Source organism: Aulostomus chinensis, chromosome 11, assembly GCF_037954235.1.
Source record: "Aulostomus chinensis isolate RoL2024-O1b breed Wild chromosome 11, RoL_Achi_v1.0, whole genome shotgun sequence".
In the NCBI taxonomy this organism is placed as follows: Eukaryota; Metazoa; Chordata; class Actinopteri; order Syngnathiformes; family Aulostomidae; genus Aulostomus; species Aulostomus chinensis.
In genome coordinates, this window is record NC_141330.1 from 4480928 (window position 1) to 4503839 (window position 22912).

At 42.7% G+C, this 22912-nt stretch overlaps 1 protein-coding gene across 3 annotated transcripts in view; it reads left to right on the top strand.

The window, feature by feature from the left end:
- syngap1b (synaptic Ras GTPase activating protein 1b) overlaps positions 1-22912 on the top strand; it is a 142783-nt gene that overhangs the window by 39322 nt on the left and 80549 nt on the right. For all 3 annotated transcript variants that reach the window (XM_086217831.1, XM_086217832.1, XM_086217833.1), the window contains exons 3-4: positions 253-548; positions 19184-19289. In XM_086217831.1, the coding sequence (XP_086073957.1) occupies positions 253-548; positions 19184-19289 (402 nt within the window). The remainder of the gene's footprint in view (positions 1-252; positions 549-19183; positions 19290-22912) is intronic.

Here is a 22912-nt window from a genome sequence, read left to right on the forward strand (position 1 = left end):
AGCCGCCTGTGTGTCACTGGCGGGAATGTCAGGGATGTGCATGTGCATCCTCACGTGGGCAGGAGACAAACAAACCTGTGCCGTACTGAAACTGCACCGGCCACCTACAAGCCCACCTACCGAGCACACTAACAACACCTGACACTGATGTTATGAGCACCGACATGTGTCGCAGCCTTACATCCCTCCTACTGATGTTCCTAACCGTTCTTCTCTTCCCTCCCTCTCTCTCAACCCTTCTCCGCTCTCCAGATGCAAGGTTTGCCGCCCCCCCCTCCTATCATCATCACCATCATCGCTCCCACGCCCACTCCTTCCACACTCCCTCCTACGACCACCCTGCTCACGAACGTCCCTCCTTCGACCGTCCCTCCTATGACCGTCCCTCCTACGACCGTCCCTCCTACGACCGTCCCTCCTACGACCGTCCCTCGCACGAGCGCTCCATCTACGACCGCCCCTCACCCGATCGCCCACCCCACGACCACTGGAACCCCCATCTCCGTGTGAGCGCCGGAAATCAGATCTACATGTTGGACCAGGAGGAGGTATTGTACTCCACTCACCAGGGATTCACTGATTGATTGACTTTGCACAGAGGGGATGCCAGATGAGTAAACCCACCCTCAGTACTGGCTCTCACGTGATTGTGAGCTGGTAGCTTTCACACTTTTGTGGTGAAAAAGAAGAAAACATGAGTTCACACTTTTATTGATGGAGACAGATGGTGATGTTAAAAATGTACACGGCCTCTGAGTTTACCTGGGAAAACAATAAAAAAACAAAGACAAAACAAGGTTAAACAGAGAATACATGTGACAAAACTATACTTTAAAGTCTCCCTTCACGCAGTGTGGTGTAAATTAAAATAAAGCCTTCCCACTTTACACCATGTCACTGCAGGCTTCACACTGATAGTGCATTGGCTTCCCTGCTGCCGGCAGGTTTTCTCTCATTTCCTACTTGCTTCTGTAAATTATAGTGAAAAGAGATGTAATGGAAATACTTTGATTGGCATGTAATTTATGAAACGAGTCATATGATGCTACTATAACCAGCACTGGGTTCTGATAGCTTATTTTGTTTTGGATCTGGTTCCATTTTTGTAAGAATAATTAAAGGGAGCACAGCAAAACTGTAAATGTAATATTGACAAATTATCTGTAAAGATGGCAAACATGTTGCCCCATTTCACATCCAGCAGACAGGGGTGTTGATTTCTTGAGGAAAACATGTGTCTTAAGATGTGAAATCATTTTTATATATATATATATATATATATATATATATATATATATATATATATATATAGTGTGTGTGTGTGTGCGTGCAGGGTTTGGGAAGGGTTAAGATTGATATATGTTAAGAGGATTAAATTGAGCTTTAAGATGCTCACTCAAACCCCTTTTCCAACCATTGCATATGCACAGAAATATTTTACAAAATACTTTGTCTTGTCTCTCTGGGTAAAATATAGGTTACATCTATGTTAGGCTGGCCTGGTAGAGGATAGTTTCAAACAGTCTTTGTGCTACTTAAAAGACCCGACTATTCAGCTAATATCTGTTAAAAAAATGAGGTCAGAGAGAATTTATGCATCCTATCCCAGAACCTTGAGCTTCCCCGGCTTGCTGTTGCCTGCAGCTCGTTTTTAGGGGTTCACTTTCAAGGGTAGTTAACTCTGTGGGAATCTAGCTGCTGATTTTTGCCATTCTCTGCAGTGTTAGGAATGTATCAGAACTCTGTATCCAATTACCTTTATAGACCATTTTCACAGCAGCCATGATAAGATGTCATAGCAGGGTAAACACCGGTGTAAATGATCAAAATAATGATGGTCCCCTTGCATTTAGTCTGTCACAGCCACCCAGGGAGGAAGCCTGCTAAGAGTACAGGGGTGGCCATTTTTTTTTGGGGGGGGGGGGGGGGGCAACAGCATTGCTGCCATTTTGGACTGAAGATGCTTTTGAAACACACTTGTTTGATCCTCCATAGAGGCACACAAATAGGTAAATAACCTTCTCTCCTATGGACGTGCGTAAGAGAGCCGAGACCCACAGGCACCAGCTAGTTAGCTTAGCTTAATGAATGGTAGTGGATGGACTGTGTAGCTTAGCTCCATCCAGCTTGCTCAGCTTTCAAAACCTGCAGTTCCTCCTCTGTGCCATCTGGTTTAGATAGATCCGGATCAGGATCAGACAGCTTTGGAGACAGGTGTATATGATGGAGCGATGCCACACAGCTGCCATTCACTGCACTTAGCTCTTACCTGCCTCAGGAGAGGAAAACGTTGGCATGTTCCTTTGAAGTGATGTACTGTATATCTCTGATGGTCGGCGATTCTGAATGGTTTTTCTTTGTTTGCATTTGCTTGATCACCTCATGTAACCCCCCCCCCCCCCCCCCGCTTTCTTGCATGTCACCAACCAGCTGTAGTGACATGAAATTGGTTTTATTTACTATTGTTGAATGAGAATTGTTGATGCACGCTTTCCCAGTGGAGCAAGAGTTTCACCTCCTCTGTTCCGTCCTTTGTGGGTGTTTTTTTTTTTTGTCCATCCCGGTGTATCTCTGCTTCTGCTGGCTGACTTTTAAGCCTTTTCAATCTGTTTCATCAGTGCTTGTTGCTAATTACCTTTGTCGATGTTGCTACTTTCTGATATTGTTAATTGCTCTGTGCCATGTTTCAAAACACACCAATAAGCCACACTGTTGCACTCGCTGACATGCTCTTTAATCACCCTGAAAATGGCTTCTATAATTTACTTAAATTTAATCCCACATAACCATCCTACTGCTATACGTGCACCCCAGGGCACCAAATGGGTTTTAATCCATAGCAAAAAAAAAAAAAAAAAAAAAAAACATCCCTGACAAATGCAGAATTTATTGCTCATTTTATTTATTTATTTGTTTTTTTTTTGTTTAGAAACTACAGTTGTGGCCCATTTATATCTCCAGTAAAGCCCAGTAGGCTGGTAATAAGATAGACCTTGTTTTGGGATTTTTTTGCAATTACGAAACGCTAAATAACTTAAGTTGTAAGTCTGTGTATAGATGGTGAGTTTATGGCAGAAGACTGCGTGGTCCTCTCTGTTCATTTATCAGACGAGCAGGTGATATGACAGGATAAGAAAGTCTGTTAGTTGGAGACGCACGTTATCAGCAGAAACTTGTACAATCACGATAATATGAGCGTCCACAGGCAGAGTAAATATGCTCTGTGGTTTATCTCTATCACTCAGATGGATGTTTATTAATTAAAAAATATAACAAGTAGCGGGTTTAAAGTACCTCAGGGTACAATTTTTTTCAGTTTTATATTAATCTAACTTATTGTGCACTTGTTTAGTTATTACAAAATGCCATTTAAAGTCTGACAGATACTCAGAGGCCACTTCATTACTTGTGTCATCTAATTTGATCGAATATATTCTGCCTTTGCAAAGAGGATAATCATGAGTTTGGACTGACACTGTCACTCAGGTTTTAATCTAAATACATGCCGAGGTAACGGGGGTGATGGTGCTGAAGTAGACAGTTATGTCTTTATCATATTTTTGCTGCCATTCATTTATGTGTGGCAGGTTTTGTTTTGTTTTTTAAACCAGAGCAGCACAAACACACACATTCAGTGGTGTCGAGGTAGACTTCATGGCTTTGGTATTAGAGTGAATTACCTTGACCAGGTGTACCTAATGAAGTGGCCTGTGAGTGTAAGTGGCTGGAATGAATGAAACTGAACGAAAACGCATCTCTCTGGGGAATTATTTGGCAGGCCATCTGTTTTCCGCTGTTCTACCTCTTTTGCCGGAGACCTTCACAGTAAAAACTTGTGTTTGCTGTTGTTAAATTGAGTGTTTGGGAAGAAGGGAGCTCCTCTTTTTTACCTGTGTTGATTCTGAATTTCCCCTCTTCATTTTCAGATAACTTTGTTCAGCCAGGATAGGTTCAGTGAGAGCGATGCTCCTGATCACATTCACACAGTTTTCACCTCAGTTTGCGCCACAGTCTGAACAGGAGCAGTTGGGGTCACGCTGGGACAAACTTCAGGATACTCAGGCTTGATTTGGGGTCCAGTTTGGGCCCCTAGATAATTGCAGGCGCATTCCAAATTCAAGGCTGGTCAGGAATCATCATCCGCCCTGGTGATCTGGTAGTGTGAGCTGCTCAGAGATCCAATCGTAAACCTCTGCTCACGGACTCATCAGGTCTGTTTGGGATGATGACATCAGTACAGTTTGGGCATTATAGCCGTAGCCTAGCTGGTGCATGAAACTCCTCTTGACAGATATTAAAAGTGACAAGTAAAATCTCACCGCCATTTCACGCTATGTTGGCCGCATATCCCCTAAGATTTTGCGGTTTATACAGCAAAGCATTACTCCAGCCGCTTGTTGCACCACGCCAGGTTCAGCTGAGCTGCTTCCTGAGATCTCGTGAGATGATGGTAGGTTCCTCCCTCTGGCACAAACTTAAAAAGATCAAGTAGTGTGTGTGATGAGCCGTTACTTTCAAATCTTGTGTTTATTTGAGATAAGAGGGAAGATTTTCTTTGATTAACTGTGGGATGCAAATAGATTTAAGAACCTGTTGGGATTTTAAAACTCCCTTGCTCAAGGGCACCTCAGTGATGGTAATGAGGGAAGGGCAATCTCCCTCTCACATTCATCCTGCCGGTCCGGGGGGATTCAACCAGCCGGTCTCCAGTCACAAGCTCCCTCCTCAAACTTGACTCTGTTTTGTCAGAAGTTTAATAAAGCAATCATAGATTATGAGACACTGGACTGCTGCTGGATGTGAGTGAAATCCCATCTTGCTCTTCAGGCCAGGAGAGGGTACTGTTCCTCCGTTTTTCTACCTCTGCTTTGCAACAAACGTTTTTGTACACACAAAATACACAGTCAGTACTGATTTAAAACCGCCAACATAGACAGACAGGATATCGGTCAAATACATACTGCAGGTCAGGACCACATGAAGTACAATTAAATTAATCTGAGCTTCTGTGTGTCTGGGAATGTGGCAGTGTAGCTTCTCTGGTGTGTTTCAGCTTACTTTTATTTGAAAGCCATCTGGCTTGCCTTTTTTTTTCAGCTCTGTGCGCCCTGGGTATTGAGGTAAACTCTGTGCCCAAATTTCTGTGTTCAGCGATGTTGGCGAGGCAGTAAAATAACGCATCTGGATGCGGTCAGTCACAGCACACAGGTGGCGACTTTCCTGTAGAGCGAGTGCACGGTTGCCAATTCGAATTGCTATCACTCAAAGGAATAGAGCGAACTGTGATGGTGATAGGAAACCAGTGCTGCTGTGGAAGGATTGAATGGAGAGCCCAGTTCAATTAATCAGAGACTTATCCCTGTCTAATTGTGCCAATAAGGCAGCAGCTGTGAATGGATCAGAAGCAGGACTGACGCGCTGATAGCCATCACCGAGGTGACGGCGAGAGCGTTAAATATTCATGCCTGTCACTCACCTCATGCAGAGCTGGTGTCAACAAGTTCCTCTTCTTTTCTCTTTCAGTACACACACACACACACACACACACATACACAATTTATTTCCATTTGTTGTAGCTGGCTTCAGTGGCTCGGCAAAAAAAAGCAATCATACTGTATGTTTCCATCGCAGAGATATAGAGGATCAGTGGAGGACCGGCTCTTTTTCCTCTCTGGTGTCGCTGCTTCCTGCACATTTCAATATCAGCTCATCTTAAATACACGCCTTCCACTTCTCTGATTTTCTGTTTGCTTTTATGCGTGGCTTCTCAGCTCAGCGTCAATCCTTGGCTCTCTTCTCTCTCTTGTATCTGTGCCTCTTTCGGCTCAATTCTTGTTTTAATTCCCTCCATCGATCCGTCACTCTTACCTTTTCTCTCCATCTGCTCCCTCCCATCTCTGTCCTTGCTTTTTCTAATCCCTCTGTTGTTCAAGCTCCTTTTCCGTCTCCCTCTCCCTCCTTCAGTCCTCATATTCATTGCTACCACACTTTTTCTCCATCTTTCATACCCTCATCTCCATCTCTCCCTCTCTCTGACTGGCAGGAGCCTTTGGCCCTCCCACAGACCACCTGTCTCTGTGCTCCTTATAGCTCCATTCAGTTGCCTCCCTGTTTGAGTTTTTGGTTCATTTTGTGAATGACGGCCATCAGAATGATGCAGGCTGGACATCCACCTGGCTGTTGCTTCAGTGTGTCTAAAATGTGTCCCCGAGGACATTTGTCTTCCGTGTGGTGTGTTGGGTTTATTGAACTGTTCCCTAAAATAATGGAGTGCCGCCACATCATAGGACATGAATGAGGTTACACAGTCATTCACATAAAACAGCCCCGTCTAACTTTAATTTCTAAGAATGATGGATGAGCTGAGATTAAAACGTGGAGCCCTTGTCCAGTCTGATTGCATAAAGAACATTGTTTGACCCTGATCAGACTGAAATGGGGGACATCAACCAAGGCAGAGGAGAGCAAAGGCAATGTGACGAAGGGAGATCCTCTCTGACTTCTGAAGTCTGACGTTTGGCAGACATCTAGGCTGGACTTTAACACAAACTCCTGTCATAATCAAATAATATTTCACTGACTACATTTCCAGCTCTGAGTCTCTCAGCAAATGTTTATTTTTTTCTTTTTAACATTTTAATTTGGTCTGCTGGAATTTGTGCACTGTGAAACCAAACCAGACTAAATGGAAAAGAAACAAATGTATCAGTTTCTGTCAGATTTGGACCAATCATTTTAAAAGGGCCCTTAATGTTTGTTTTTTGTTTTTTTTAGGGGGTGGGGTGGGGGGGTTACAAAGGTGCCTAAAAGATTAACATGAAACAATCATTTTTGTTAAATGCAACAAAAATAATTCAGAAAGTATAGATTAGGTGATGGAATTTTACTTTTCTCAGTGCAGCAAGAGGTTTATTCTGGTCTCATATCTTTACTTTTACTCTTAATTGATACAACGATTGTTTGCTTTATAAAAATGTGGAAAATACTCCCAAATCATAATCATAGTGATACAAAAGCTCGTCTCTATGATAACGGAGATACAATAACTATAAATATTGGCATATGAACTGGTTACAGCAGAAACCAGTTGTTTGCTTAAACATTCCTAGCATTTGGGGGAAAAAAATGTCAAAAAAATATATATAATGAATTTCCTCTGCTTCCCTTGATCTGCAATCTTCCCCTCACTCATTTCTGTCTGTTCTCTCTCTCTCCTGGCTGCTCTGATGTCTTTTGGGCTGTAGGGGGAGTGAGAGAGCTGGTAGTCATGGCTGCTTGCCTCCTCCTCTCATCTTACATTAATCTGAGTTGACAGAGTTTCATATACCACCGCCATGCACCAGTGCCCTCTCCCCCCAAGTCATGTGTCTGGCCTGCGCTTCCCCAACTCTGCCAGTGTTATGCAAGGAAAAAGAAAAAAACATGGTGGGGGGCACAAGCATGCTTTATCTTCTGAGAGTTAGAGGAGAAATACAAACGCCACAGAGAAGTAGATGTTGTACAGTCGCACTTTGGAATGATTTTTGAACACATTTGTCCTCGTGGGTACGACTGCTGCCTTCTTTTTGCACTGCGTCAGTCGTCCCATTTACAATTCTGATGCTGATTTTGAAAGCAGACGACCGCAAACTGGTTGACAAACACACCGCAGCACCTCAGTGGCTTTCGCCAGCCGCTGCCGCCGCTGTTGTCACAGAGCATGAAGAGTGGCTCAGACCTAGATGTTATGTTTGCCTGTGACCCTGGAGAGCACATTCAGATGGCTGATGTGTGGGAGTTGAAGGGATTAATTATGTAATAAATGTAGGTGGGCAGTGACACTCAGGAGAGTGGAGAAAGGTTGAATGTTTTAGTAAGATGGCTGACCTGAACTCCTGAGGTGATTGAACACAAAAAAGCCTTGGTATTTGAGTAACTATCGCATGCCATTTAAATGAAAATGGTCACTCAGAAATAGACCGTTTTTCAAAAGGTCATCATGTACATGTGAGGGTTTAATGGCTTTTATCTCAGCATTTTGATTCCGTTGCCTTTCCCTGTGGGTACAGTTTGTTTTTTTCTTCAATACCTTGGAGGCACACAGAGAAATAGGAAAACTAGGCCTAATTTGTCTCCTGCCAACTTACCAGCAGCTACTGCCAGATCTCGATGACCTTAAAAGCAATGCACTGCCATTCATCATTTTTATTAAGAAGAATTGTCCTTTGGCATATCTGTCTCTGTGGGATGTGGACACTTATAGGTTTGAACTTTTTCTGTGCACTTAATGTCCACAAGTACACGTAATAAAACACCAAGTATTTACAAGCAGTGCCCTTTTAAAACCTGCCTGTCCGGGACGGGCGGTGCTCGGCAGCTGATACTGAGGCAATTGTAGCTTAACAAGCAAACAGAAACTTGGCTTTTATTAGTGGCTTGCTTTGGCATACACACTGTGGTGATAAAATAGATGATGGGACAGCTGATGGTTATTAAAGATTGTGTCAAGAAGAACTTCAGGCTCGTCGAACCGTCAGACCAGTAGTTGTGTGCATCTCCGTACTTAAAGGAGGCCCCACTGAAGCAGCCACCGGAGCTGCAAGGGACATTTAATGACAGCTTATATTTGAAGTAAAGTCATAGATAGTGCCGTTGACAGCCATGTAGTCATCTCTGTTTGAAATTTGGGTTGCAAGGTCTCAGTGACTGCACAAATACATTTTTTGGCCGTAACGGGAGAATGAATAAGCTGATTAGAAGAGAATTTCACACAAATGTCTCCAGGATAAAATGTTGAAAAGAGGAGTTAAAGTTCAACTTCATTCTGCCTCTATAAAGTTCTTCAAAAAGACTTTTCTGGCCATTATTTAGTGAAGCGTGTCACTGCGAGGTATACCAAACTCTAAAGGTGCGTTCCAGTTGAAATGGGAAAGCCATTATTATATTGGAGGAATGGCCTGGACGTCCTGCTCGGAAGCTTGCTTTAAAAAAAACAACAAAAAAACCCGTCAAACCTCGAGATGCTATGAGCATCAACAGCATTGCACTTTGTTTTTAGCGCTTTTGTCTCATTTATGTTACATTACAGCAGCACTTTACCCTCAAAATTTAATTCACCTTCAGTTTCTCACTGTTAGGTGTCACAAAGGATTTCCTTAACCCTGCATTACTTGTTGGTGACTCAAGACTTCAGAGAATGCCAACCACATATTCTGAGCAGGAACCTCATTGAGACTGACTATAGTTTCTGTTGTTTTCTGTTTTCAGTTCATTTACAGACAATACGGTATTTTTCAGTTACTTTTGGAGAGGAACCAAAGGTTGGCCAGTTCGATCCCCATGCCACCCTGGTGACCGTGTCCAAGTCCCCTTTAGAAAGTTAACGAATCCCTGATTGCTCGATGCCGTGAGGCCCCACAGTCCTTAAAATCTTTCACTGAGAGACCAAACATGGAGAATCCAGTTCTCTGGAGGCTTCGTTGGAAGGCCTGTGTGAGGACGACATGCATGGGTGAAGAAACCTAGTTAAAATTCTTTTGGAAAAGGCTTCAGCCTCCCCTGCACATATGTAATGTGACTACTGTTGCCAAATGTCAAACCCTTTTTCACCGACATCTACTGCATATCGCGCCATATACTACATTAAAAATTATAATCTCTAAAGTGCCGTTTAAATATTCAAACAGAAGCAAATTATCGGTCGTTGGTTCTGTGTCTGAAAGGCTTAAAATGCATAAAATGTCAGCCCTATTGGCTTGTGTACTGTGTGTGTGTGTGTGTTTATGTATGTATGTATGTAATTCTGTGAACTGTGTAATTTTCTGTGTAATTGTTGAACACTGCTGCCTGTGCCTGAGGTCAGGAGGAGGGGAAACATCTGTCTGCTAAAGGACGTTACTGGTGGTCTGAAGGACAACTCGTGCTTTTGGCCAGTTCAGCTACCTATCGCTCTCGTCCGGGACTCTGCTGGGCTGAAATTTATTTCTGTGTTTGTGCAGGTGTATGGGCAAAATTTTTTCATTGCCTGCATGTGTATCCTGATGCAGGTTCATGTGTGTGTGTGTGTGTGTGTGTGTGTGTGTGTGCGTGCGCGCATGCAGAATGTGTTTTGTGTTTGAGCCAGAGTAAGACAGCCAGCAGTGTTTGATTACCTCCTGTTAAGAAATAATGGATTGCACAGTTTTCACACATAACACTATTTCTTGCACACACCTACACACTTCTCTTTCTTTCTCATAGAGACATGTACTCTCTCTCTCTCCCTTTCTCTCTCTCTTTCTCTCTCACACATACACACACACACACACATAGAGACACACACGCTCATACACAGCGTCCCATCACATTTCCCTGCTCCTCACAGCTGGGCCTGAGGAAGCTGTAGTGACATATGGACCAGCCAGCCTGCAGCATTGCTCAACTCAGCCTCCCAAGCTGAACAAAAACAACCTTCTCTTTTTCCAGATCGATGGCACCCGCTTCCCTCCTCCCCAACTTCCTTCTGCGACACCATCTTTGCCTCCTCTGTCTAACTCTACCAGTCCCTTATCCGTCCCTTCTCCCCCAAGCCAGGGCGGGCTATATTTCATACGATACAGTACAGTGGTATAACTTGAATGGAATTCAACGGGAATGTTAATTTGTAATTTTCCGATGGATAAAATTCAAATAAAAAAACGGACCGATTTCGATGCAGATCATGACAACAGTTGCCATGGATGCCAAAATCCATTAGGAATTAATTTTACATTTCAAATTGGTTGAAATTGATTGCAGCGTGACTCGTGTCAACAGTCCCCAAACATGAGCCTGGAAAATTCACTGCCATATTCACTCATAGAGTTGAGCTCAGATCATTCAAGGACCTGTCATTATGTAATTTACGGCTTTACTTTTTGGCTGTGACCGTTTACTCTCTTTAAAATCAAGGATAAAGATCAAGAGCCATTTCATTAAACCTGCTGTTCCACCGCGTGGTACCAGTTTGACTAGCAAGACTTCATTTTGCACGTTTCTCAGCATACAGTAGTTGGTTGCCACAGCAACGCTGCCATGGCTCGATTGTCACTACAGGTGTCGTCTTTATGGCAGCATAAGAGTTCAGGGCCTTATTGCTGTCCCCTCACGTCGTGTCCAACCAGCTCCTGCTTGGTACTTTCATTGTCAACCAAACAGACAAACGCGTGCACTTCCTAAATTGAATGAACTCAGAGTGGTTTTGTGGCTCGCGCCCACAACTTTGTATAAAATGGCCCTTCCCTTCCCCAACCCTGTGGTTTCTCCTGCTCATCCTTACAGCTAGATAAAATGGTAATAATGTAATAGCCACGGTTGTCCATTGAAATATATTTTAACAGAGATAAATAAAAATGGCCTTTTTTGTGTTATTGAATTCAGCTTCTTCCCCCTTATGATAAATTTAATCACTCCTAGTTTTAGATGGAACATGATGTCCTTCAGCCACCTGGCATGGGAAGGGACACAAAAAGTCAAACTCCAGGAGCTATGCACTTCACTAAAAGGGAAAGCAGAGGATGGGATATTTTGAGAGCAGCAAATTCGAAAAGTTATCATTGGCTATCCTCCAGATTTAATTTGTCACTTGGGAATTCACCAAATGATATCATTAGACAGAAAGGATGGGATCGATGGCACACGATTGACAATGAAAAAAAAAAACAAGGTCATCTGCATATAATGTTCATTTCTAAACAGTATTCCCTCAAGCATCCCCCTCAGCATATGGCACTATCACAGCAAAATAGCAGATCAAAAGGCAGAATGTACTTAGAGAGGGGGAGGGGGACCCTGTCTTCTTCCTCTTTAAAGAAGGAAATACTTTGATGGCACATCATTTGAACAAACTGTGCTTACATAGCCATTTATTGTAGTTTCAGTCAAGAAACAAAATGTTGCCATTGTCTTGTAAGCTTTAAACTTTAAACCTTGAAAGTCCAAAACAGCAGCAAATTAAGAAGACCAGGACAGCACCCCGTCTGGAGAGAACGAGGGTCTCCAGAAGAAAATTTGACACTTTCAACGGTAGGATGGTTGGAGTCCAGCACCCACCAGCTTAGCGTGAGAATGACGTTGGAAAATTACAAGAAAGTTCATCCAAGTCATTATTCTTAGTATGTTTGTGTTGAGCTACAATGCCACTGAAATATCCACACCATGATAGCTCCAGCCGTATGGATAGCAAGTTGACGTTATCCTTACTTCTGACTTACCGTGGATATTTTATTAGAATGTAGTAGCATAATCTGAGGAAAAGCAATATGAAGAAACTTTGTCAGACTTGGCTGACAACAACATTTCCCATAATCCCGTGCTTCATGATATCTTAAGGATACATTGTTCTGCTTTGACTGATGGGCCCCTCGCGGCAGAAATGATGTAATGTGTGTTTCCCTATAATTTGTGCTTAAATTCAGTATTTGAAATGGTTGGAGGTCGTTGTGCTTGCCTATTGTTGCCGCTCTGGACCCTGCTGGCCTGCCAGCTTCCTGTGTCCATTCACAGCTCCCGAGAGTCCGCGTTTTGTCTCGTCTCCAGCTGCAAACCTCTGTGACAGATGACCAACCATATTCTACCACCTGCAGAGTAAAAATAGCTTCCAGGTGTCCCCCTCCCCCTCCCCCTCCCCCCGCTGAAGCAAGGATGGGACACTTATTGGTGGTCTGATGTGTCAGGCTTGTGTAGAAAGGTATTCTGAGTCTGTTCCATGAGTCAAGTTGTCAGTGATGAATTGCATTAGGCACGGTAGCAGTAGGGGAGAGAGTGAGTGGGCTCGTTCTTCTTCAAGCAGATGTGTCTGAGGAAAATTACCATATTTAGCTCCCTGTAATTGGGTGGTGTTTACATCGAGATGGGTAGTCGAGATATTGAATGATCAAGGTAGTCTTGGATTTCATTTAGCTTAAGGAACATTTTAGCTGTTAGTGCACGTCTCTTTAAAGGAAATCCCATTTGCACAGTGTTATTAAAGCCCCTTTTCCACTGGCCAAAAACCTTGTAGCAGACGCAGGTATTTAACAAGTCTGGCTTCCGGAACACGTCCACTCACAACAAGAAAGGGGTCAGTTGCCTTTTTCTAGTGATTTTACTGGGGTCTAAGGATCCCCCATGCATGTATGCAGATATGTGCAGTGGACAAAGGCTATTAGAGTCTGGAACGCCAGATTTTTCTGCCCTGGATACGCCCTGACAGCCAAGCATGGCTTGAGGAACACTCTTCTCACATAATGAGAATCGCCTCTCCACCTTAAAATTCGGACCACTGTGGGTGAGCCTGGAAGATGTTGCAAGCCTTAGGCCTAATCCCCTTCTCTTTAAGCATGTGGCAGTGAAACCCAGGGACTTGGCTTGGATCTCGAGTAGTTGTAGCATTTATTCATCGGCAAATAGCTGAAACTGCTCAGGTTGGTGTGTAGCTGTGGCATCACTTATTGATCTGGAGCAGTTTTACTCCCAACGGCAGCAGAAAGGTCCACTGTGTCTGAGCTTCAGAAATGTAGCTTTACATGGCCACTACTGCACTTGATCTATAAAAGACCTTCGCGTCAAGAAAGCCGATTAATTTACTTAGCTTTGACCACCACAGTACTGAGACATGTAGTTAAAGTAGTAAGCTTGTATTGCTACTAATAAAATGCCCAAAAAACGTCTGTACACACACTGCATTGGTATTTTAACATTTTTTTTTAACAACCACCCACTCACTAACAATACACTCTTAGTCTATATACTAAAACTATTTAAACTCCATCCATTTCACTTCACTTGTCCTTTAAGGGCACTGGGGGGGGGGGGGGGGGGGGCGGGGTCCGGTCACCCAGTCCGTCACAGGACCATCAGGAGCAATTAGGGGTTCAGTATTTTGCTCAAGGACACTTCGACACAGTGACCGGTGGAAGTGAGGATCGAACCAGCGATCCTTCGGTTACTAGACGGCCACTTTCCCTCCAAGCCACGCTGCCCCCTTACTTGCTGAAACCTTGTTATGTAAAGAGAAGAGTACCAAAGTTATGATCCGCGTGATCAAGTCACAAACCTCTGCCTCGATTTACCAACTATGAATTTTGTAACCTTCTCACAACTCACGTAGAAGTAAACACTGGTCATTTGTCTCGGTTGGACTCCATGGCAACAGCTCAAAATCAGTGTGACTTTAACCCTGCTGAAAATCACTACCATCCCCACATCAACTGCACAACCTTTCAGTGAGATTGCTTTAGTTTGATTCACTCCTACTGATTTCTCTGTGCCGGAGTCAGAGCTGGAGCAGTCTGGTGCAGTGAAACAACTTTTGACAGTACGTACATCAGGAAACACAACAGAGTTGCATGCTTCTGGTAAAGCTACACTGTGCAACTGTTGGTTTTTTTGTTGTTGTTGTTTTTTTTTGGTGTGACTGATGGATGAAGAGTTGTTACTTGAGGTTAATTCAGGTTTACTGTTTCTCATTGGCACCAATACATATTCAATTAGCCAAACAGAGTGCTTGGCCACTCTCCAGTGATTTTTCCTTTATTAATCTTGCAGAGAGAATGAAAAGGAGGGTGAGAGAAAAGCTCTGTACTCTGACAAGACTTGGTTTCAAATTGAAGCAGGGTTTGCTAAGAAGACATGAGCTTTGATTGAAGAGAGTTGACGCGTTACTTCTGCATGGTCAAACATCGTCTTACTGACTTGAGGTACATACGCTTAGTTATGTTGTGATGTTAATATTGTCAGACCATGTAAATTTCACACCATTCATAGGGGGATTTTCTGAACTGTGAAGGCCAAGTTCCTTCTTTGGCTTCCATGTAGTTTCATTTAGCCACTTGTTAGCCAATGCTGTTTTTAAGACACTTGAAATCTTTGCAATCCACAAAGGTTCCACTCGTGCATTCGATGCCACAGTAGTTAGCAAACTTTGAAAAATCCTGAACTTGTGTTGACCACAGACCTTATTTCAATGCATACAACCAAAAAACACATTCTAAAGAACAGTGGAAGTGGCGTTTCAAACATGCTAAGCGATGACCAGGTTTTTGCTCTTTTTCCTGCGCTTCTACAGGACGAGCTTATTCCTGCAGGGTCATTCCAGTGAACCAGACTAGCGATGGAGTCAGTCTCTTGACAAACAACAGCCTTTTGTGTGTTTGTGGGGGGAAAAAACCAAAACCCTAATATTGTAAACTTACCTCGGCAGTAAGAGAACTCAAGGAAGGGAAATGTTTATTTTCATACGGTGCATTTACATAAATTCATTTTCTATTACAAAGTGTTTTACATGTAGATCTAAGGGTAAGAATGCTCCTTACATATTGATGAAAGTAAATGTACCAGAACAGTGTAGTATAATGTACGAAAAAGAACAGTCATGGAGAAAACAGATCAATCCAGCGGACGTTTCCACCAACAGTAAATCGTCTCAGTTAATTAGCACACATGTTGTGTACTTGGTACTCTCACTCTCGACTCATGAAGAATAGATGCCGCTCAATGTACTTTGATCACGACAGGCAAAATTTCAGTACTCAGAAAGGATTGTATTACAGTATAGTCTGGAACATAAACAGCCAAGTGGAATAATCCCAGTTGCTGACAGTTGATTAACGATGCCTGTCACTGATTAAGTTGGATAAAGAGACTCATAAAAACCAGACCCTGGTGCCAATATGTGCAGTATCTCCGCTTCATAGCGATAGAGATATGCTTTTATGTGTGTGGTTGTTTGTGTGTTTGGTGTGATACAGCTGATACCTTTGATGGACACACTTCTGCATATCCAATAGTAGTTTTTGTAGCCACAGACGCACACATACACACTCTTTTCATCTTAACAGATCTCCTTTAGAGCGAGTGCCACTCGACTGTCTTGTGGGACATATGGCTCAGTGTGACCTGCTGGTGTCCTTCACTGTTGTTGGCTCTGTCTCCCCCCCCGGCTGCACTATCCTGCACATCTCTCTGCTGTTTGTAGCCCGTCTGACACCGGCTCTCTGTGTTCACACCACTGCTTTTATGTCCCAATGTTGCATTTCTGTAAATCGCAAGTCTCTAAAGGACACAATCAAAAGCCCAGCTGTATTGAATCAGAATACAAACAAGGCTGCTCTCAGTTTTACAGACCCTTGACTGTGGCAGTAGGGGCACATAGAGAACTGTGGCTGAGACTCACATATAAAGGACCTTTACTGTAATATATCCATGTTTGAGAGTACATCTTTAAAACTCATCTTCATAAAACTGCAATAATTGATTTTTTTTTCTTATTGTGGCTGCAGAGGAGCAAAGCAACAAGCTGAGAAACAAATCCATTCTTACACATTATCACATAATATGCTTGTCACAGCTAATGGGCTTACTCACAATACCAGGGTGTAGCCAGACACAGCCCAAACTTACGGGGGTCCTGGGTCATGTGCCCCTCTGTGAAGAGGCAATATGTTTAGGGGTTGTACACACACACACACACACACACACACACACACACACACACACACACACACACACACACACACACACACACACACACTGGTGATGTTGGCAGAAGGTGCTTTGCCAACTTGTCAACACATTCATACACTGATGGTTGCTAGGGTCTCGCTGAAGGACACTGACCAGACCTCTGGAGGCTCGGGGGACTGAACCAGGAACCGTCTGATCACTAGATGACCTGCTCTGAGCCACAGCTACCCCCCATTGTCCATCCAACCGTTGGTCCCATTCACGTGATATCACGGAAAGGCCTTGAGGGAATTCCTTCAAACTTGGCATAAATGTTCACTTGGACTCAAAACTGAACTAGTTCAATTTTAGCAGTCTAAGGTCAAGGTCACTCCGACTATACAAAACACAGTTTCATGTGATTCACTCGGTTCCTGTGATTCTTACGACAAAATTTCACAGAAATAGTGTAAAATGATGAAGTGATGACATCATTTTTACTGAAAGAAGTCAGGCTCAATGTCACTAATATTCCGCGTAAACACTCAAAAAAAACTCATCAAATGCCTTCAGGACATAAGGATACATTCAGTTTTATCAAAAAGAGGCCCTTCAAACCTCTTTTTAAAATTACTGTGTATGACAGTGTACGGCATACAATGTATGGCACCTTATTGCATTATTTTTCGCGTCATTTGAGATCATAGCATATTTGAATATCTGAACACCATCTGAGAGCAACGTGATAGTTATCCAAGAACAAAAATCTCATCCAGCAGAGTGCTGGAGCCCATGTGCTCTTTTATACATACTCGGTCTCTTCCGTCTTCAACATACTTGAACCACAGCACAACAAATGCTGAGGATGGCGAGTTTTCACCCATGTGTGCACAAGGAGGATGAGAACGCCTGAGGTTAAGTTACACCTCATTGGGTAGCGTATGAATGTGAGAGTTTGTCTCCATCCCATAATAATCGGAGTTTCCTCAATTGTGAATGAAGGATGCCCGACACTGCCAAGTAGACGTTGTCTTTGGTTCTCTGAATTGAATATCGGACCAACAGATGAACATTTAATCAGATTATATTAGATTTCTCAAGGGGATAGCGTAGATAAACAATACAGGCTTATCTTATTTTATCTTATCTAGCCATTTATCTCTCATTTAGAGAGATTTCTGATCATGAAGTTAAAATGCAAAACAGATTAAATGTGCATTATCTTATTCTGCTACATCTGCCCCTCGCAACTCTCTTCCCCTTCCCCTGTTCTTCTCATCATATCTTTATCTCTTGTCCCTCGTCCTTCTCATTTCTTATTCTGTCCCTTATTTTCCTCCCTTTCTTCTCTCTTTCCTCACTTCTCCAACTCGCTCTCTTTCTCTTCACTCCCCTTATTTCTCCTTCAGAGGAAACAGGACAAGAGGAGTCCTTCCCTCCTCTCTCTCTCTGTCTCTCTTTGTCTGTCTGGAGATGGGGGGATGGTCTTGTTAGCTCTCTCTGCTCTGATTGGTTGTTTAACTGTCAGGCTCAATTACAAGTCCTTATAATTTATAGTGTATCAGCACAATAGATAGAACTTTTGCTTTATTGATTTGCCCAGAGTTTGTGGCTTCAGCTGGCGTGTGCAACATTTTCATGCAGTTGGAGTTGTGTCTCTCTCCATCTGACAAATCTCAGTGCAATATTTATTCTCCTCGTCTTCTCCAACTCCTGACATGTTTGACTTTCTTCACTTACTTATGTGCTACTGCGCAGTGCTCGGCAGGTAGTGTACAACGGGTTCATCTGAGCTGATTTTCTGAAAACAACAGCGGTTGAAATTGATTTGAATAAAACTTGTGGGCCCTGACAGCAGTGTGCTGGACTGAATAAGGCTAAAAAAAGAAAAACCCAACCAATTGGAGCAGGGCAGGACTGCAGAGTTTTGGTGATAATTCTCCGTGAGTTAGTCACATATTCACTGTTTTCTTCTTGATTAATAGCTCTGTAAATATGCAGGAAGCTGTAGATTACACCTATGTTTCAAAAGCACATTACTTTTAAATGAAACTTGTCATAAATTTAATCTCTTTGTTTGTGTATTTCTTTGTGCACTGGAGTCCAGGGGCAACAAAGGACTTGTATTGATTTGAAGACAAGATTTATGGATCTGGAGCCGACACTGTATTTTATGAGTAGCTGAGATGTTTCGGAATACACATTCTCCCATTTTTGTTCCCTCAACTCTTTTATGAATCTCGGGACCGTGGGGCAGAGTTCTGAAGTGTGGTTTATTCTTTATTTTATCCAGTTCTTCAGTTCTTCATCTTTGTTTTAAAGCGTTGTCTCTTTGCAGACAAGCCATTCTCTCAACTTACTTTTGTTGAATGATAACAATGGCTGTCTTTTGGATACTTTTTGAAACCCATGACGCAACTTGTGGCCTTTGAGTTGCATTTGAACCCACATTCAAGTTCAATTTGTTTGGATGAATGTTGTCTTCATGGTTTCCACTGAATCCTGCTCTCACCAGAGGTTCATTCATCATCATTTACACCTGGCATATCTAATTTACATCTAATATTATTTTAGCCAAAACAGTCCTCAAATCCTGAAAATGTAATTGCACCGCAGTTCGTCTCAAGGACAATGCGAACAACATTATTTGATTAAATAGAAGGGAGAGGGATGCATATATGCACTCGTGTCCTGATAGTAATTTATGATGCAGTATTTCTGCAGGAGTGTGTTTTTGAGTGTCGACCTTGTTCTCTCCGTGCAGGTACACCCGTTGCTGATGCGCGAGCGGCGCTCAGAGTCTCACAGGAACAAGCTACTGCGGCGGACAGTCAGCGTTCCTGTTGAGGGAAGGCACCATCCCGAGATGGGTGAGTCGACAAACGTCACATGTCAGTCTTCATTTCAAAAACATTCTTGTGAACATCGTCATCACACCAAAGACCCCCAAGTTTTTTTTCTTGACAAATTTTTGGAAACAACACGTAATCAAAAGTAATTTATAAAAAAACATAAGCAATAACAAGAGAAAATATTGAATATTTATGAGATGTAGTACTTATATTTGACTTATTTTTCAATGAAATAAAACTTTTCGTTTTTTTCCACTGTGCCAGCCGTATGTGCACGATTTTGTGCCTTAGTTCCATCACAAGTTGAATTCTCCTCCTGTTCATTTTGATTTCCAGAAAGCTTACATATCAGCAGTATTGCTTTAGTGTAGATCGCCTGTGATAATAGGACAGTTGCATAGCAACCACAATGATGCACTGTAAAGTGCTTTGTATCTTCTGAGCCATGACTCTCCCTGTACCCTCATTGTCACTGCAGATCTTCACTAGGATGCTCGACCAGAGTTCGACTCGCTATTTATCAATTATCTTGCTTTGCGTGAACGTCATACTGATAACTCGCTCTGTCGTTCATATCTTTTGTGTTCCTTCTCTCCCTGTTGAGTACTACGTGTTTATTTCCTCTTCAGTCTATCAATCCCTATCTGTTTTACTGCCAGCTTCTCCTCACCTTCCTTCCTGAATGGTTTGGAACTCTTCATCTCTCTGCTCTGCTTTTATTTCCCTTAGTCGTCCTCTCAAACGCCCCCTGGACGCTGTGAAACTGACCCTTCGATAGCTGACTTCCTCGGTTTATTTTGCCTGACTCAATGTCTCTGGGCTCTCTGCAAACGTCCTGCTCACTTTCTCTCTCTTCCTTCACCCCCCCCCCCCGCGCGCGCGCGCGCGCACACACACACACACACACACACACACACACACACACACACACACACTGTCTCTCTGGGCTATTTTAAGGACCTCCCATGCGTCGTCCACCATCTATGATTCTGCAGTTGCTGCCGCCTCTTTGTGCTGATTCAACTGTATAAATATTTCCTTTAGTTTTCTGTCTGACCTCAAAGCGGTCAAGCACTGACACATCAGTTGATATGGTCACGCCAGGTTTTGACATGTGCTGACATTGCAATGCAGGTCCGTACTGTATTCATAGTATAAAACGCACTCACTTCATATGCTCACTGAATTCATACGCTAGTATGCTGCACTTCGGGCAGTGATGCACTCACACAATTACGCACCATCTGCAGTGCACACAAAAAGAGCCAGAAGAGATTAATAATTATCACATCAACAAAAAACCACACAAAAAAAAGAAAATGGATGTTGAATGAGTCTGCAGGGAACCACGTGAGCTCCTCTACAAAATCTCTAACGTACAACACTGAGCCGATGAGGGTTCAGTGACAGAACTGAACCAGGTCATTAAACGAGCCAATCAAAGTATGGGTGTGGAGTATGAAAAATAATAATAACTTTGCTCTCATCAGGCCTGCTGGATAAACAGAGGTGCAATGAATAAATCCATTAATCTCCGCAACAGATTTTCGGATTCGCTTTACCTGAAACCAAATCTGGAGAAAGTTTCAAAATCAGTCCGTTGGTAGAGACGTGCAAAAAAAACTAATTTCTAAACATACAATTTACTGTTTGGTCACATGATTCTTTCTTCCTAATATGGTAGAAAATGCACTAGAATACATAATGTAGGGATTTTCATGAGTGAGGGCTTCTATCCATTAGGGTTGCAAAATAACATCAATATATTGCAGTACTCTTTTTTTTTTTTATTATACTGCACCGATATTGCAGCATCTGGTAGTGATACGGTAAAGAAATCCTCTCCTTCAATGATTCCCTACGTTTTGTGTGTCATAGCAACTGTGTACAACTGTGCCACCTTCTAAATATCATTCAAATGAATGTTAACGGAAATTTTGAATGAAATAGTTTTGAGTCCGTTTTTTCTGTAGCGATACCAAAATGTGACAATGTGATTGTTACCTGACCCAGGTGGCGCTCAGCGTGTTATATTTCAAGCTCTCTTAGTAAAATATGCAGAGTATGGCAATATGCATCTTACCATGTCAGACTATATTGTCTTATAATATACTGTGGTAAAATGGTGGTGTGACCCATGTATATGTGAGGTCCCGGCTAATACCCAGCCCTGCTGCGTCTTTATTCCTCATAAATAAAATTGCACGGAACTACAGGTGAGCTCAGTGTGGAGCTCTGGTGTGACCTGCACTTTGAGAACCTGCAGCCCACATGTGCACCCTCATCAAACCTCTGAGGGCGTCTGGAAAGCCCAGAGATGTGTGACCTGCAGCTCGTAGCCGAAACACAGCTCCGCCACAGCCCTTATTATTTCTCAGTGAAAACCCATCCTAACAACATGTTAAGGAAGGTAAAAGGTGGAGGAAGGATCCATAACCGTGACCTCATGCTATCGTTAACAGACTGAAAAGGGCTCGAGAGTTTCGGATGTTCCTGTGTTCTGAGAGATCAAACTGCAGCTGCCAACAGCCATCCGTGTGTTTGAGACAACGCTAATATGCCAGCTACTGGATGATTCATTATTAATCACAGCAATAAAAGCTTGCATTTCTCAAGTGATACTCATGAATGGAGACATATGACAACAATCCCAGCTGGATGCCTGATGTAGTGACACAGGCGGCCTGCGATTCATCTCACACGACACCTCAGTTGTCTTTTCGGATCCTCTGTCTCTCTTATGACGCACACAGTGATACGCATGAATTCAATTTCCCCTTTTCATTCATTCAACTTTTAAGATGTGTGAAAATATTTCAAAGTTCAGGAGGCATTTGACATTTTAAGACCTCAAAATAATAACTGAGTAAGTGATGAGTAAGCACTGTATGTAAATAAGGGGCCGAACTAAGATTTTATGATTGTGCGGGAGAATCTGACTTGAACTGATGAGACAAAACAAGGTTTCTTCCACCGCCGTTTGATTCAAACAAACTAACATTGAGGAATCGTGTTGTGCTATTACTTGAATGCACGAGACGGCCGGTTTCCTCCAGTCCGGAGCAGCTAGGCTGTGGTCTTGAGGGGCATCAAGCCCAGTGTGTGGTTGTTGAACACATCTTGTAGAACCAATTTCAAAAGCATTCGTGCCTTTCTACTGTCAATACAGTAGAGTTTCAGGAAAAGACCGTCTTTCCAGTGGTGAAATACTTCTTTAAACGTTTGCTACTACTTCAGTTGATGTACAGTACACGCTGGCTGTCATAGCTTTGGGATTGAAGCCTAAACAATTGTCATCATGAACGCTGCATAGCATTATGAATTTGACCATGGAGATGAGGCTGTCTTTGTAGTATTAACAAATACTACATACAAGAGTACTCATAAATGAGGAGTGCAGTATAATGTGGATATCCATACATCCCTGTATACTATATGAACACATGCATAAGTGAGAGAAAGGGCACACACCGGTGTGTATGGATTAACAATAAATATTTTCATAGGAGTCATTTTTCCTATGTAGGTTGGACAGTTGTGTTGTCATGTAAGGTCGGGGAAAGAAAGTTAATCAAGGACTCGATAATTTATGGATAATTTAAAGCGTTATAGGATTAATTGCTCTTTTTTAGGTGGCGTTC